Raw genomic sequence first — 18,014 nt, forward strand, 5'->3', positions numbered from 1 at the left:
TATTATTAATGACAACATAATATATAATATACTGTTCTGCCCTAATCTTTTGGTATTGCAAGTACTTTTTCTGATAATATATATTTTACTTATATGAATTATGAATGCAGGACTTTTATGTAGTGGAACTTTTTATAGGATCTTAAAGGCTTGTTTTTCCACCCCTGTTAACTAGGTTTTCATTTTGAACAGCAGGTGGCACTGTCCATCTGTATAAACTTCAGAGGCTTGAATGGGGGCTGTTGCCTTGTATAGAATACAGTAAAAACATCAACCGAAACATCTCAGAGGAGGTCTGCAGCACATGTCACTTAAAATACAGAAACGTGCTCCTGACCAGAGGAAGAGCAGGGGGAGTCACACTAATGTTCGCCAAGCAATGCACGTCCTGCTCACCAATTGTTTAGAGCAGTACTACTTTGATGCATTGGGGCTGCACCTAAGAATGAGTTCCATTATTGATTAAATTGTTTGTCTGATGAATGACCAAAAACTAGTAAAATGAATTCATTCATTAATTATAATGTCTACAATAATCTCTTAGAGCCAAAACTGACATGTTCACATTGTTTGTCTGACCAACAGTTAAAAACCAAAAGGTACACAGTTTACTACAACATAGAACTAAAAGGAAAAAAATACATTTGAGCTGCAGCCTATATACATTTATGACATTGTTGCCTATTAAAATTAATGAAAATGTTGCTATTGTTTTTCAGCTAACTGAATAACAAAACCACAATCATTTCAGAGGAGCTGCTGTATTATTTATATTTCCTTTCAACACCAGTAATCTTACTCATACTTAAGAAATTATTTCATCCAAGTTCCATCTTTCTGTTTGAGCAAGATATTTCTAGATGTATGGAAAACCAAGAAGCACATTACATTGAGTGCATCATAAAGGGTATTAAAGATTAGAGACTGCAAAGAAACCTTACCTCACATACTCATGAATCCCCTACAGTAAATGTCAGAGTGGATCTTCTATATCCTAAGAGAGGAATGGAAAAAAGAGAGGGTGCGAGGGCTTCTGCTTGTCTCTGAGGCACGCTATCAGCATAATAGAGATAACTACAAAGTGTGTGTATTTTTAAGCACTGTGTAGTATACAGTAGGAGTGTTATAATGTATCATGGAACAATGTATCGTGATTTAAAAATATGACAATATGCATCATGAAACTGAAAAATGAAGTGTAATATCAAGACTCCCATCTATAGCAACCGCTTATCTCATGTTTTACCCTTCCTATTTCTATTCATAACATAGAAAAACACACATGCACTATTATGACTAGTCTCACCTTTCAGATACTGAGAATAACTCTAGGTAGCTAATTCAGTTAGATGTGATATTTAGCTGGAGTGTAAAACATGAAAAGTGAGCGAAAAATGAGCACATAAGACAATACAAAGATGGCTCCATATTGAACGGTAGGGACAGACAACCTGAAAACATAATGCTTCCAGCGGGGAGGCACTGTCATGTTAATGTTTGAATATTATTCAACAAGTCAAACATCCTTAAAGATACCTGAATGGCAGTTGTTGTTGAAGATGCTCTGTGCCTCCTCTTGTAGCAGAGTAAATCACACAGCCTGTGCCAGATGTAGGAGGCAACCAGACACATGCTGTTAACAAGCCAAATATCCCAGCTTGTGACAAAATTCTCCAGTGCTTTCAGTTTACTCTTTATCCATCTTCTGTAGCCTGGCCACCCTGTCTTTAACTACAAAGTACCTCTGGAGCTCAATGGGGCTTAGGGAGAAGAGTCTTAAATGAAGGATTGGAAGAAATGACAGTTCCTTCTCAGTGCCCAAGCATTAATACTACACTATCCTCCACAGCCTCTGTTAATCCAGTTAACCCCCAACAATCAGCACTTCAAGCCAAAGGACGGACGGTTTGTCCTCATGACAAAAGCGTGCCAGGTGCCAGCAAAGGGTGCCTGAGAGATATACTCTGTCCCACTCTTCACTGAATTGCAAGCCTTTTTTTCTATCCTTTTCTCCTGTATTCCTTTATCAAAAATGTGACAGTTCACAGAAAGCAAGATTACTATTCAACACTGCGCTGTAGATTAGGGGTCCGCATCCAATCATCCAATCATCAATACGGGTCACATGGTGAGGGTGAGCCTAAGCAATGTCCCTAAGGAAGGTGTACAGGTAGTGTGATGTGTGTGGAGTCTGTGTTCAGACATGAGCTTTGGATGAATCTGGGTCCGACCTGGCTGTAGCTGTGTAGATCTTCATTCTGCATTTAATGGCTAGCCTATAACATATCTGATGCTCTTGTCACACAATCCAAATAATGTTTGTCTTATGGACATTTAACAAACACGTGTACCTGAAGCAGGAAGGGAAGGTGTAGAGGAAGCCATTTGTGCAGGGGTAAAGAAATGTGCAATATAGGGCCAGACCTTTACACCATAAAAACATGTAGATAATGTTCTTAATGTATGTAGAAATATTTTCATAAAGTTTTACCTTTCCCATTAGTTGTAGTAGCAGCAGGCAGTGGAATAATGGGCTAAGGTATAAGTATTCAAGAAAAAAAGGTGTGATTTGAGTTATGCGGGTTCTGTGCCCCAGTAGAGCCTTATGTCCAGCAACACCCCTGTTTGAGGCTGATGCCATGTTGCTCGATCATTGACCAAAGATGAAAAGTCAGAACATAATCAGCGTTCATAAGTGAACCAGAAGTTTCTGTCGTGTGTTTACAAAGGACGCTGGACAGTTGGTCATCTTCTGTTCTCAACAGGCAGCTCCAGATCAGGAAATCATGGCTGTCTGTGTGATAAATAATTTCCAGCAGCCTACTACACTCCGCTTGACCGATGTTATTCTGCTGGGATGAGAATAAACACTAGATCTGCAGTATATCCTTCTTCATGAAGGTGATTGTGGTTTGTGTACCCACTGTGTCACAGAGCTGTTGATTCACTTGTGTGGTCACTGTGGAGGCTGGAGTCTGTCTGCGGTTTGGCTGGGCTGTTATACTGACAGCTGTCTGTTATTTTGTCCACTCCATCTATATCACTGAGGCTCAAATGTCTGCAGCCTAATGCACCGGTCCTCCATGGAGAGGATCATGCAGCAGCCCATGTTGTCGAGCCTGTGCTGCTGATGGGCTGCAGCCTCTTAGGCACATTTTGTGTGTAAAACCTTAATTCATAAAAATTGTAACAAATAAATGTGCAGTGAAAACTACAAATGTGAAGCTGAAGCATGTTTCTGTAGACTATTTGTTATTGGTGGAAGATGGACAGGGTTAGATGCTGAGGTCAGTGTTTCAGATTCCTGACTCAGAAGTTGTTCAGGATTCTTCTCTTCAGCACCAAGGACAGCACACGTTGTTTCCTCTTATAAGCGCTGTGTTTCTTTTGCTGACAGAAGGTGATCAAAACTCCCTTCAAAAATCCAGCAGGTTAATTTTGCTTTTATAAGAACAAACATAGCGTTCAATATACTGTATAACTCAAGCTTGCTAACTTAAATGGGACTTCTGGTAAAGCCGTAGCAGTAATACATTAAGTTGGACTTACTGCAATAAACACAAATAAACAAAAAAGGAGAGAGACTGAGGGATAAATGAACTGAATGAATGAGCTTGTATCAATTCCCGTTTTATTTCTCATATAGGTTAAATATCAACTAATGACCTTTTTATAAGGTTTTAGATAATAACCGTAGACTGGATACAGTCTATGTTAATAACCCCGAGGTCCCTCATACTGTTGGCCTGTGTGTGGCGCTGTTGCCTATACTTGCTGCATTCAGGTACTGTAGACTATGGGAAATACAACTATGTCTTGACCACATTTACATTTTTTGAAGACGGTTATAGGCATATTTGACAACGTCATACGTAACATCTCAACGGTTTATCTAGATAAAACTCAGTTCTAATTTATAACGTCCAATATTAGGCAATTAAAGTTTGTGCCAGAAAAATAAGACGTATAACATGGACCAGAAAACTCTTATATCAGATTATCCCAATCAGTACGCAAACGCACCAAAACAGTGTTTGGTCATGTGACTTAAGGTCCGAAGTTTGCGGGAATCGACATGGCGAACGATATGACATTAGCAGTGCCAGACTTGGTGCAATGTCCTGTTTGTTTTAAAGACTTCAGGTCTTCCACAATTAACGGACATCTCGACGTATGTCTATTGGAAAGCGTTACCGATAATATTCCATCCCCAGTCGACGAGAGCGGGCCTCCTTTAAAGAAACTTCGCATTGGCGCGGAGCCTGTAGTACCCGAACCCCCTAGCAGCAAAGCTGTGTCCAGCTCTTCCGTAATGGTAGAACCGCCGTCATCTGCGGTATTCTCCCTGTTTCAAACCAACAAGAGTAAAGTGTCGATCCAAAATGAGCAGAACTGTTCATTTACCAGTAAACAAAGTGCTGCTAATGCTGTCAACAAGGGCGTTAAACGTAGTTTACTGAACGAGGCTGAACCTGGACCAGGATGTAGAGAGAAAAGCCAAACATCTGAGTTTACCAGACAGATTTTGAAGACACCACAGGGTTTATCGCCACGGACCCTGCTAACGATGGACAAACCTTTGGCGGAGATGCTCAGACCAAACACACTCGAGGAATACTTTGGCCAAAGTAAAGTTGTAGGCCAGCAAACACTGCTCCGCTCACTTCTCGGCTCCCAGGACATGCCATCCCTGATCTTCTGGGGACCACCGGGATGTGGGAAGGTGTGGTGGTGATAACAGGGAAGAAGCTTTACAGCCAGCAGTAACTGAAGTGGAGACATGCCAAGCAAATTAGCATGGATTTTTGTACAGCAGCTTTGTCAGCATGCTTTTCTAACATTTAATCTCTTGCCCTCCGTCAGTTTTCTTATAGCATTATCTTACAGGTTTTACCATGAATGCTTATTATTGGAGCTGAACATCATATCTATCATATCTAATAAGTATTCAGATACTCAGCATCCTTAAGCAGAATGTATTTTTACATAATTTTTCATATGTGTAAGACAGTTTCACTTATACTGTTTGCTTCTGAGACAGATGTGTTTAAATCAAATTACTTTGCACATGTTTTTGTTTTTCAGACCACTCTAGCTCACATAATAGCCAGCACCAGTAAAAAGAATGGCACGGCTCGCTTTGTCACCATGTCTGCTACCAGCGCATCCACCAGTGATGTCCGAGAGGTGATCAAGCAGGCACAGAATGAGCTCAGACTCTGCAAGAGGAGGACCATTCTGTTCATTGATGAAATTCACCGCTTCAACAAATCCCAACAGGTGGAGTGTCAGCCACAAAGATGTGTTATGATCAAAGTTGCTGCCGCCAAATCAGCTAGAATACGACATCAGATTGACATGATTTATATAAGATACAGTACTTCCAGTTCTCAAGCCAGTGTTTGTATTTATCCTCCATTTCTGTAACAAATATATTAAGTTGTGCTGGTGTCTGTTATCGTTAGGTTTGCCTTGACACAAAGCTTCCATTTAGTCTGTTTAGATAATCATATTTTGATGGGGTTTTTTTCCCTTGCCGAACAATAGTAAACATTTCTACACATAAATATAAAGCCATGAATAGCATACACTAGAACCTGTATGAGAATGTGGTCACTCAAAATAAACCCCCCGTGAAACCCCTATCAAACAGAACCCACTAATTCCTCTGATTCCTGAAAACGTGATTCAGTAAAATAAGAAATAAATTTTATTTTGCTATAAATGCGTGTGTGCGCAGCAAAATCAGGTTTAGCTATGTAATCATCAGCAACTGTCATGATCAATATTGGAGTTCTCTTGGTTATTATATGGCCATGTGAGATATAACAGCATACATACACTAATATTCATTTCTATAAAGCTGAGTCAGTGTCATTGCTACAATGTAGGTGAAATGCTGACTGTCATCAACTGTGGCCTATTTAAGAACATTATCTTACACACAGGTATCTTTAGTTTGATTGATGGATAAATAACAGTACCTTATATATTTAATTGCACTTACCAATATACTGAAAGCCTGAAAATGCAGACATAGCAGCGATACAGAGTAGACGTTGTTTTCACCGCTTTTCATTCCATGTTTGTGCTCCTCTTTTTCTTCACTCTGTGTGTATCTGTAGGACACCTTCCTGCCCCACGTGGAGTGTGGGACAGTAACACTGATTGGAGCGACCACAGAGAATCCATCCTTCCAGGTAAATGCTGCCCTGCTGAGCAGGTGCAGGGTGCTGGTTCTAGAGAAGCTCTCTGTGGAGGCACTGGGCTCAATCCTGGGCAGGGCTGTGGCCACACTTGGGATCAGGGTCCTAGGACAAGGTTCATCAATTCCCAAAGATCAAGATCAAACAGATGGACATGAGTAAGTGCTCTTCTGGGAATCAAGCTCTCAGTGTCACACATCATGATTTGGTGTCACCCTACTATTCAGAAAACGTTGGATTAAGTGTGAGGCTTGCCTCGTTGATAATACAGTATTCAGAGGTTTTTGGAGCCGCAGCAATCTCCCATACTCTGGTCTGGTCTGATATCTTGACAGAAAAGGTTTAGCATACGAGTTGTAGACAGTGAGCCAGATGTTAACTGCAGAGGTGTCGGTGAGCTTCAGGGAGATGATCAAATAGCTGGATCAGATGTATTGTTTGGAATGCAGCTGGTTGCATGTATTCATGTAGCCGACTAACTTTAGGACTTAAACCAGAATGAAAGTAACTCACTTTTATCCAGGGTAAATTTCTATAGTAACCTGTACTGTATGACAGTTGGCTGAGGAGCAGTTTAAATTCAGAAGATCAGATCAAAATATGTAAACAGTTTGCCTTTAACACTGGAAAAATTGAGTCATCACTTCTCCATAATCCAGACATGGATAAAATAAGTACATTTACAATGAACTGATCAGTAAAAAGTAGAATCACTTTGGTTTCAAAGAATATTATATCAGAATACTGTAGGAGCCTTGTGTGGAAATATGTTTTCAGGTATCCATCATCACACTTGGCATTTGATCATTTATGATAACAAGCAGCCATCTGAGTTTGCAGTCTTTTTCAAGTTGATTGTGCAGTCGTGACCTTATTGTTTAATGAGCAGAAATAACTATTGTCCACATTTATGCAACAATTATCAGCATTGATTCAGATTGTATTCCAGTTGTATTAATTCTTTACAAAATAACTATAGTAAAACAAATATTGACACCAATATGTATGTTTTTATGCTTTTCCAAAAATTTAGGCCAAACATTTACATTGAACAAAAAGCTCTGGATACCATAGCCTACCTCTGTGATGGGGATGCAAGAGCAGGACTCAATGGTCTGCAGCTGGCTGTTCAGGCTCAGGTGAACTTGACCCAAGCCAACCTGTTAGCACAAGATGGTTCACCTCAAGAGATACTGGTAAAGGAAGAGCATGTCAAGGAGGGTCTTCAGAGGTCCCATATTCTCTATGACAAAGCTGGTAAGGCCAAATGTATATAGTTTCCTAAATGTGTCACACTTGCCACTGTGGTAATGTTCATACAATTCTTTTTGTTATCCAAGTATTACTAAAGATGGTTAAAACATGAGACATGGTTACTGGTATTTTCTTAATGATAGCTAAGTAATGCATAAATTCATTGCTTGTTTAATCATTCTCCTACTTAGAATAACCTCAGAACTATCAGAATTTTTACTAGTAGGTGGAGTTTTTAAAGAGTCACTAAACCCCCAAACCACTATTTTTCAGCTGAAAACCAATGTATATGGGAATTTAGTAGTGTTTTTGATTGATTGAGGTACAAATCTTGACATGCAAGTGCAAAGTATTTGAAGTCTGCATTTTGTCAGAAATATGCATAAAGACTGCCCTCTACTGGTTGCAACCTGACTACTGCAGTTGAATATTGCTAATGGTTGATCTGGTGGTAGGTGATGTGTGTGGAGCTGGATTTCAACCAACCTCATATGTTGTGACAAGGCCATGCACCTTTCTCCTTGCTCCTCACTCCTCAGTTGTCAACAGAAAGTTAGAGTGAAGGGGTTTAGTTACCCTTTAAGATGTGTATACTGTAGTTTCAGCCACTCCAAACATTTATACCTAACCCCCTCCCTGAGTATCCATGGATAATTCCCCTCATAAGACGTCAACAGTCCTCCGTACTCTCCTGTTACATAACACAGCAGCTGTTCCAGAATATCAAGATTTACTGTCCCTCTCTTCACAGTGTGATAAAACGCCCGGAGCATAACTAAAGAACTAAATGGAGACAGTAGTCTTCCCTCCATTCTTCCCTTCATATGATCTGCTCTATGTTTACTTTTGTATTGGTATTTATGCAGCTTGCTTTGATGAGATAATGTTTATATAATATTTTTCAGACTGTGGTAAAGACTTAAATTGTTGATGGTATGCCACCTGAAGAACAATCTCTTTTCTTCTCCTCCTCCACCTGTTGTGCGTGTGTATGCCTTTGTGCTACTCTCAGGTGAGGAGCATTACAACTGTATCTCAGCGTTGCATAAGTCTATGAGAGGCTCCCATGAGAACGCCTCCCTCTACTGGCTGGGCCGCATGCTGGAGGGTGGTGAGGATCCCCTCTATGTGGCTCGCAGATTGATCCGCTTTGCCAGTGAGGATGTTGGTATGTGACATTACTGTATCACATCTCTGTTTTTTCTTTATCTTATATAATTCATTGTAACCATTTGGCAGCTGCAAAGCTGCTGCCACTTTGATGCTCTGCTCTAAACACACTGTTGGCTGTAAGGTTTTGGTTAGAATTTACTGATCATGTTTGCAGCCTTGCATGGTTATGCTCATGGTTACATCACTAGCACTGTAGTTTCATATGAGTCTGAGTTAATCGTTATATGGCAACACAAGAAATAAAATATTGACTGAACTAAAATGCAAACAGAGCATTCTTACAGATAAAATGGGAAAGATTTCAAGCAAGAAAAGTTTGTTTTCTTCTAGTTGGTCTGACGGGCCCTCGGTCAAATGTCTCTCTCAGGTATGGCAGATCCCTCTGCTCTTCCTCAGGCGGTGTCCGCCTTCCAGGCCTGTCACTTCATTGGGATGCCTGAATGTGAGGTATGCTAAGCTAACCTGACCAGTGATGGTGAGTCTTCAGTCAAGCCCATTCAGTCAACCAGTGTCTTTACCTCTGTTCATCCCCCTGGTCAACAGGTGATCCTGGCTCAGTGTGTGGTGTATCTAGCACGCGCACCCAAGTCTGTGGAGATCTATACGGCTTATAATAATGTGAAGGCTTGTTTGAGGAACCACAAAGGCCCTCTGCCTCCTGTCCCCCTGCACCTCCGCAATGCCCCTACCAGGCTGATGAAGCAACTGGGCTATGCTAAAGGCTACAAATATAACCCAGCCTTCAGCAAGCCTGTGGAGCAGGAGTACTTACCCAAGGAGCTGCAGGGCATTGACTTCTTCACCTGGTCAACCTCAGACCCATGAGCATCTCTTGTAAGGATTTACACCACAACATACAGTGAGAACCAAGGCTGTCGAATGAAAACAGTCACCATAAACAATTGGTGCGATCTGATGTCGGTATTACTGTGTAGAACTGCTGATCCAAATTCAGACTTACAGGTAGGATTTTGTCAGTTGTTTTCATTAATTGATTATTATGCTTGCATCAGTCAGATATAATCTATAAATGTATCTACAATGTTCCTTTAGTCCATTGTTTTGAATGCATTATAAAAATGCACAAACTCTTTACCTTTCCATTTACTTTCATATCACTTTCATTTGCTTTTAGATATGCTCATGATGAAGTCCTTAATCCAGTCAAATGAATAACAAAATAGTAAATATACATGTTATGCTCTTATATTTCCTTAGTTTGTTTTATGTTAAATACATATATTTTGGGATTTACCTTTGTCCTGCCTCCATAAAATGTACCTTGTCTAAACTGATTAAAATGCTACTTTTTGATACAAATACTATGTATTTCTTGTACTCAGTATATATTCTGATAAAGTATGTGACATAATATGATAGTTTTATTAAACATTGAATTGTTCAGTCACTCTGTGACTTCTTTGGTTATGGAAACATTTTCAGTTGATGAAATTTGTACATTTCAGGGAGTTTGTCTTTACTTCACATATTCACATAATAGACTGATTTTGGTTTCTGGGTATATCTAGGTGTGTGTGTGTGTATGTATGTGTATATATATATATATATATGTGTGTGTGTGTGTGTGTGTATATATATATATATATATGTGTGTGTGTGTGTGTGTGTATATATATATATATATATGTGTGTGTGTGTGTGTGTGTATATATATATATATATATGTGTGTGTGTGTGTGTGTGTATATATATATATATATATGTGTGTGTGTGTGTGTGTGTATATATATATATATATATGTGTGTGTGTGTGTGTGTGTATATATATATATATATATGTGTGTGTGTGTGTGTGTGTATATATATATATATATATGTGTGTGTGTGTGTGTGTGTATATATATATATATATATGTGTGTGTGTGTGTGTGTGTATATATATATATATATATGTGTGTGTGTGTGTGTGTGTATATATATATATATATATGTGTGTGTGTGTGTGTGTGTATATATATATATATATATGTGTGTGTGTGTGTGTGTGTATATATATATATATATATGTGTGTGTGTGTGTGTGTGTATATATATATATATAGATAGAGAGAGAGAGAGACAGACAGATAGATTAGATATATGTGTGTGTGTAATGTGTGTGTTTTCTATATAAAGGATTAATTGTTTTCATTTTAAAAGGTTTATAGAAATAATTTGTTCTCCCCGTCAAAGGGTGTCGCTGTGACTATAATGTCTTCTTCCGCTCACTGCCTCAGAAGAAGAATAGTAGTTTAAAGATGGCGCTACCTGGTGTTGCGCTCATGCGGTTGAGAGCGCTTTGCAGCATTGGAAAATGTGTTCATACAGAAGGCAAACCCGTGTCCAGTTGGAGCAGAGAAATGCGGTGGTATAGGACAAAGCCTTGGAGCGTTCAGGAACACGGGACATCACATTTCCAGTCTCAGCGTGGTGAGTGAGAATGACAGCTAGCGAGCCGGTAGCTCGCAGTAGTGCTGAAACTCAAGGACACCCATCATATAATCATGATTTTCATTTTTATGTTTCGGGATCTTTTCCCCGTTTACATTAGATTGGAGTGATAGTAAACACAGTTGTTTCTGTGCGTCTGGTATCTGTTTTTCACCATGTAGGTAACGTTAGTTCAAGCCTCCTGAAGCAGTTTCCAGAGCCCAAAACCCTTCTGAATAACACAATCAACCGGGCACTGGGAATCAGCGATTTGTCCCAGTACATCCAGTACAGCTGCACTGAACATGCGGGTTTCAAGGTCTGAGCTAAAATCATGATGACATGGCCTTTCTGGATACATATCATTCATCTCATTGTTGATTCAAGTTTGTGTTGGAACTTTGTTTCCGTAGAAAGCAACTGTCACACTACTGTGGCCTTGCAAGATTGAGGAGGAGGGCTGTGCCTCCAAGAGGGTCGATGCAGAGCAACTTGCTGCAGCTGCTGCCTGTCTCAAACTCAGAGTAGGAATTCATACTGTAAAAATGGATGCATGCATTTTTTTTAACCTTAGTTCTTTGTTGTACCTTGCTCATTGTTTCTCCCCTTACCTTCTCTGTTTGTGCAAAGGAAATGGGTGTGATTGGTCCAAACAATCAGCTTCCCAGGAGGGGAGCTGGCCGTGGTAGAGAAGGGCTAGATTCACCCTGTTATGATTACGACCAACGTGCAGAAAGCGTCCTTGTTTCTAGAGCTAAAGCAGATGTTGAAAAACAACCCCTGCCTCCTTTAGAAGATGCCTCCAAAGGCTCTGACGCGCTTTCCCTGTTTCCTCAATCAAAATCTCTCCTGACCAGGGTCATCCAGGTGGCTACATCATCCAGCAGGATCAGGGTTGGTACTGTAGCTCTCACCCCTGTCACAATGAAAGCAAGTTGCTCCTAGCTTATCATATATTCTACATTCATCTCTCTATCACTTGCCACAGGAGCTAATCCAGTTTAGAACAACTGGAGGTAAACTGAAGAAGTGTGAACTGACCTTGCACTGGCCTGAGGAGATGACGTTCACAGCCAGAGCGAGCAACAGAATGACAGCAGAGAGGACAGCTGCAGCTCTTGCCTGCATGAAACTGAAGGTAAGAGTGATCTTGGAGACACATTATGTGCATACATATTAGAGTTGTATTAATGTGTTAACATCACCTGGTGTAGGAGCTGGGGCTGCTGGATAAAGACAACAACCCGCTGACTCACGCCAAGTACCACCATGAGAAGGTGAGGGAAGCTGGAGAGCGGGAGAGACGCCCCCTTCCGCTGGAAGTCCCAAAATACCTGCAGGAAGACATGAGAGAGTATCTCACACAGGTCAGTTTGCATCTCATGTGGGAAGGATGGGTTGAATTTAGGTTTGTGAACAAAAACTTAACTTATTTTCAATTGTTTCTGGCACACCCCCTTAGGGAAATTTAAGTGCCACAGCTATGATCATTTTAAGTATCAGTTATAAATTAACAAGAAAATGGTTTTGTGAGTTTGATGTGGAGCTACCTGACCAAGGCTGATTTGACAGTGACCATTGGCATGACATGTCCATTTACTTTTGGTTCTCTTGGTTGGCTCATGGCTTCCTTAAAATGAACTAATGTGCTCTTGTGACCCTGGACCACAAGTTATGGCCTTTTTTTTGTCATATACCTCCCCACACACAGTGACATTAATTTTCTGTCAAAAGTGATGCATGATCTTTCTAACAGTACCCAGTGGCAACAGAAGTACAGAAAGTGTGGGAGGAGGAAGAGTTGAAAGGACAGCAGCTGGTCAACCAGGAGGATGAGGAAGAAGAGGAAGACTGGGTAACAGATGCCATTACAGGCAGGCCATACAGACCTATGTCTACACAAGAGGCTCAGGAGCTCAACATCCACCTGCAAGAGGAATGGGAAAGGGCAAACCCTGGGCTGAGTGTGGAGCTCCCGGTTGATGCCCATCGTCAGCGCGTGGTCTCTGCAGTGCAGTCCTCCAGAGTTGTTGTGATCGCTGGTGAAACAGGATGTGGCAAAACGACACGGATCCCCCGCTTCCTGCTGGAGGAATATGTGAGAGGTGGGGAGGGAGCAGAGTGCAACATCCTAGTGACCCAGCCTCGCCGGATCAGTGCTGTGTCCGTGGCCCACCGTGTTGCTCATGAGATGGGGTCAGCTTTAAAACGCTCTGTGGGATATCAGGTAGATACAGGGTTGTACTATATTGTATATATGTACTGTCAAGTAGAGCTGAAATTATTAATTGACCGACTAATCAACTATTTCAACAACATTTTTTAAACATAGGTTTTTTTTCCAAGCAAATTGCTAAACATTACAAGGTTGAAACTTGTTTGTGAGGATTTGCTGGGGTTTTTTTTTTGCTTCCTTTGTGCGAACGTAATATTTTTTGGGGTTTGGAGGGTTTGTCAGACAAAACAAGCTGTTTATAACATCACTGCCTTGGACTTTAGAAAAATGTCTGGGCCATTTGGGTAAAATAAAATGTACATCATTCTTTTAATGCATTATTCATGTGTATCTATAAAAGTGAAGTACCTTATTTTAGTGGCATAAAAATAGAGATGGAAGAAATATCAGAAAATCTTGTTTTTGAGTTGCCTAGTTAATTATTGAACTGAATCATTTGGTTTTAAAATGAACAGTAATTGTAAAGCACTAAAACGTTAAAGTTGTGTGTATGCCGTTTGTCCAAATCACCGAATGGAAAGCCAAACACATTTTAGGGGGTTTAGAATTGAAAATAGATGGTTTAAAATACAGACTCTTTTTAAATGCTAAATGCAATTGTTTTTAATTACTTAACAATAATATTTGATTATTTCCTAAACCAAGGTAATCATTCTTCTTTAAGTTGGTAAGACTAATAGTTGATTGTACTGTTTGATTAATTTTCTACCTAAGCACTCATTCCTTCTGTTGTAGTGCTGTTATAGTTGCAGGTAATCACATTAGTGGATAAATCTGTGGCTATTACAACAGCTAATTCTTTTCTGTACGTAGGTGAGACTTGAGAGCCGACCCCCGGAGCAGAGCGGCGGAGCCTTGCTCTTCCTCACAGTGGGTGTCCTGCTGCAGAAGCTAGCGGCAAACCCCGCCCGTAGTGTTGGACGAGATCCATGAGAGAGACATAAACACAGACCTGCTGCTGGCCTTGCTGCGCTCGAGTTTAAACGAGAACCCCGACCTACGAGTGGTGCTTATGAGTGCCACTGGAGACAACCAGAGGCTGGCTCAGTACTTTGGAGGCTGCCCAATTGTAAAGGTGCCAGGGTTCATGTACCCAGTGAGAGACAAATACCTGGAGGATATGCTGAAAGAGATGGGACGCCCACTACCAGCCCAAGAGACATACAACCAGGTGAGACTCAAGGGTGATGGATTTATTAGTTTGTCATGTGTTGCATTACTTTTCCTCATCCTACTTTATTATATTGTGCATTGTAGGTCTCTTATTTCTTGTTCTGTGTCTCATGAGTTTGTATTTTGTCTAGTTTAAGGGAGGAAAAGCTGAGGTTGAGCCAGATCTTGATTTAGTCGCTGACGTAATCGAGCACATTGACAAACATGGAGAACCAGGTAATCAGTACAGCATCTCTAATTTGCCTTTTTATTGATGCCTTTCTATAGCAGTGTTTAGGATGATGGCCTCAGTCATATGTGTCAAAACTCCTTTCCTCTCATGCTTCAGGGGCAGTGTTGTGTTTCCTGCCTGGATGGCAGGACATCAAGTCAGTTGAGAAGAAACTTGAGGAGAAGCCCCACTTCTCCTCAGGCTCACAGATGATCCTACCATGTAAGAAAGCACAGACCCATATACAAAGACCTCCTTTTTGTCTTCAAATAACTTTTGCTCAGATATAATTTCATCTCTTATGTTTTTCTTCTAGTGCACTCTAGCTTATCGGTAGCAGATCAGCAAACGGTGTTCCAGCGCCCCCAAGTGGGCCAGAGGAAGATTGTGCTCACCACCAACATTGCTGAGACCTCGGTCACTATAGATGACATTGTTCATGTGGTGGACACAGGAATGCACAAAGAACAGGATTATGATGCACAGACCAAGGTTGGTGCAAGACCAGCCACATTTAAGTCTTGTTTAAACCTTTTCAGATCTTTCTGATGGAACTGTGTAAAACAACAATTGAGTAATAAACCGGTTTTATTTGGTTTGTCAGGTCTCCTGTCTGGACACAGTTTGGATATCCCACTCTAATGTCATTCAAAGAAAAGGGAGAGCAGGGCGATGTCAACCAGGACAGTCGTATCATTTGTTTCCACAAAAACAGCTGGAAACTATGACTCCCTTCCCCGTCCCAGAGATCCTGCGCACCCCACTGGAGAGTTTGGTGTTGCAGGCCAAAATCCACAGTCCTAACAACAAGGTACTGAAAGAAAATTGTCTTTTTTTTTTTTTTTTACCCATTATTTTATGTATTTCTCACGTATTGAGTGATGGCCTCTGTGTGTATGGAGGCTGTAGATTTCTTATCCCAAGTGCTGGACAGTCCAGAGCAAGAGGCTGTGAGAGATGCTGTCCGAAATCTACAAAATATAGGTGACTCTCAACAACTTATGTTCCCAATAGTGTGTTAATACTTTAATTTATCTTATGTGCCTAACCTAACACATTCCTCCGTTTCTAAGTGGGATTCAAGTGATGACATTGTTTACTTTTTTTTTTAGGAGTTCTGGACAAGACAGAAACCCTGACACCTTTAGGAGAGCGCATTGCCTGTATGTCATGTGACCCTCGACTGGGAAAAGCATTGGTCCTGAGTGCCATGTTCAGATGTACTCTGCCCATTTTGTCTATAGCTGCTTGTCTGACCAGAGACCCCTTCCATAACAGCCTGCAGAACAGAGCACTAGTTAACAAGGTGAGGTGTTTTTACACCTGTATGGTTATTGATCTATCAAAGTTTTAAAATATAACATATTTGGTTTCTTAAATATAATCTTCTGATTGTTATTCCATCATCAGGCAAAAGAGGATCTGAGTGGCTCCAGCTGCAGTGACTATTTGATATTCAGTAGAGCTGTGTTGGGATGGAGGAGAGTTCAGTGGAATGGAGACAGAGAGAGCAGGGATGACTATCTGGAGCAACACACTCTGTCTAGGGCCGGCCTTAGATTCATCAATGGTTAGTTTGAAGCACCATTCTCGCAGACTTTATGATACAGATGCTGCTAAATTTTATTTTCAACAGCAGGACTTGAAACTCGGTGGGAAATTCTTCTTTTTACTCTTTGGTGATTTTACTGTTGATGAAGTCTTACAAATGCACAGCTGCTCATAAACAGTTGGAATCTATTGGTTTGAAACAAGCAATTAACAAGTTTGAGAGCTTAGAAAATGTGACTTTGACCACTCAAACCCTACAGAAAAATGTAAGAGCTTTAGGTTAAGTATATAAAAATGTAGGATTTCCAATGTCTGGGTCTACTGTTACAACTTTAAAGCATGCCTTCTAATTTCTGACTTGTTAGCTTCACAAAATGATTACCTGTTCTCGTGTCATCGTGCTGCAGGTCTCATCTCCCAGTTCAGTGAGAACCTGCATGAAACTGAGCTGGTTTCTCGTGCCAGCGAGTGCCAGCGTCACAATTCTCTTTACAATGAACACAGCAACGAGGATGAGCTAGTTAAAGCAGTGATGCTGGCTGGACTCTATCCCAACCTCATTCAGGTGCTTGACAACTTCTTTGGAGTCTAACATTATTCAGCCTTATACAGTCAGTTGGCTACTCCGTCTAAGAAATGAGACCTCTACAGTATGCATGGGCCTATGTGGAGAAGTATTTAATGTAGCAGTTTAGATGTCGTGATTTGTGTATTTATGTAGTGACACAGTTCCTTTGTAATTTTTTATTTTATTTTTTTAGTATAAATCTTTAAACCCTACTTGTGCCTCCTTTCACACAAGTTTTATTATTTTATATTTTGTTAATATTTAAACTGCAGACTGAGTTTACCTTCCAGTTTTAACATGGGAAATGTTGTGATTTGACACTATACAAATTGAAAATTGCAACCTTTCACTTTTTTGTTGTTGCTGCTGTTTAGGCAAAGAAAGGTGTCGTGACCAAAGGAGGGCGCTTTCATCCCAACAATATCACTTTCCGAACACTCAGTGGACCAGTGCTGCTTCAAAAAAAAACTTCAGTGAACAGGTTGAACATGCTCGAAAGTTCATCTACATCTATTGACTTGCATAATTTGTATGCAAAGTTTACATCTTCCTGTGTGTTGCAGAGGAAAAAAAGAGCTCCCTAGTCGGTGGCTGACCTTCTTCAGTGCAGTCAAGTCTAATGGGAATGTTTTCATCAGAGATTCTTCTGCGGTCCATCCCCTCGCCCTGCTGCTGCTCACAGACTGTGATATCACAGAGATGGGTAGGACACACAGAGGCAATTCAAAGTGTTTTACAAAAGCATCAACATTTAAAATAAACAAATTGATTTTTAAAACAAACCCTAACAGTTTTATGTTAATGTTGATTCTCGTGAAGCATCTACTGTACTTCTTTATGGAGGACTCACAGGCCTGTTTGGCACCTTAAAACCACCAAATTCAATTTAAGGCTGCGCATACAGTATTGTTCAAAATAATAGCAGTACAATGTGACTAACCAGAATAATCCAGGTTTTTAGTATATTTTTTATTGCTACATGGCAAACAAGTTACCAGTAGGTGCAGTAGATTCTCAGAAAGCAAACAAGACCCAGCATTCATGATATGCACGCTCTTAAGGCTGTGCAATTGGGCAATTAGTTGAAAGGGGTGTGTTCAAAAAAATAGCAGTGTCTGCCGTTGACTGTACAAACACAAAACTATGTTGTACAAACGTTTTTGTTTCTAGGATTTAGCAATCCTGTGAATCACTAAACTAATATTTAGTTGT

At 40.5% G+C, this 18,014-nt stretch overlaps 2 protein-coding genes across 2 annotated transcripts in view; both read left to right on the forward strand.

Moving 5' to 3' along the window:
- Window positions 1-4,018: 4,018 nt before the first annotated feature.
- wrnip1 (WRN helicase interacting protein 1) lies at window positions 4,019-9,915 on the forward strand. Its single transcript, XM_020595963.1, has 7 exons — window positions 4,019-4,723; window positions 5,086-5,280; window positions 6,126-6,364; window positions 7,240-7,463; window positions 8,473-8,628; window positions 9,001-9,080; window positions 9,177-9,915. Exons 1-7 carry the CDS (start codon window positions 4,076-4,078, stop codon window positions 9,456-9,458), a joined length of 1,824 nt encoding a protein of 607 aa, XP_020451619.1. The 5' UTR covers window positions 4,019-4,075; the 3' UTR covers window positions 9,459-9,915.
- Window positions 9,916-10,835: 920 nt separating this feature from the next.
- dhx30 (DEAH (Asp-Glu-Ala-His) box helicase 30) overlaps window positions 10,836-18,014 on the forward strand; it is an 8,086-nt gene continuing 907 nt past the window's right edge. Inside the window, 19 exon segments of the mRNA XM_020595681.1 lie at window positions 10,836-11,063; window positions 11,246-11,382; window positions 11,477-11,587; window positions 11,694-11,957; window positions 12,052-12,201; window positions 12,278-12,430; window positions 12,820-13,290; window positions 14,113-14,207; window positions 14,209-14,470; window positions 14,604-14,688; window positions 14,801-14,905; window positions 15,000-15,175; window positions 15,288-15,494; window positions 15,586-15,667; window positions 15,796-15,989; window positions 16,094-16,253; window positions 16,642-16,799; window positions 17,177-17,283; window positions 17,366-17,505. Coding sequence (XP_020451337.1) covers window positions 10,892-11,063; window positions 11,246-11,382; window positions 11,477-11,587; window positions 11,694-11,957; window positions 12,052-12,201; window positions 12,278-12,430; window positions 12,820-13,290; window positions 14,113-14,207; window positions 14,209-14,470; window positions 14,604-14,688; window positions 14,801-14,905; window positions 15,000-15,175; window positions 15,288-15,494; window positions 15,586-15,667; window positions 15,796-15,989; window positions 16,094-16,253; window positions 16,642-16,799; window positions 17,177-17,283; window positions 17,366-17,505 — 3,229 coding nt within the window. The 5' untranslated portion in view covers window positions 10,836-10,891.

This window comes from Monopterus albus, unplaced genomic scaffold, assembly GCF_001952655.1.
Source record: "Monopterus albus unplaced genomic scaffold, M_albus_1.0 scaffold28.1, whole genome shotgun sequence".
NCBI lineage: Eukaryota > Metazoa > Chordata > Actinopteri > Synbranchiformes > Synbranchidae > Monopterus > Monopterus albus.

Coding starts and splice junctions, on each gene's coding strand:
- wrnip1 (XM_020595963.1), top strand. CDS start 4,076: ATGGCGAACGATATGACATTAGCAGTGCCAGACTTGGTGCAATGTCCT. Junction 5,281..6,125: donor GCTTCAACAAATCCCAACAG/GTGGAGTGTCAG, acceptor GTGTATCTGTAG/GACACCTTCCTGCCCCACGT. Junction 9,081..9,176: donor TTGGGATGCCTGAATGTGAG/GTATGCTAAGCT, acceptor CCTGGTCAACAG/GTGATCCTGGCTCAGTGTGT.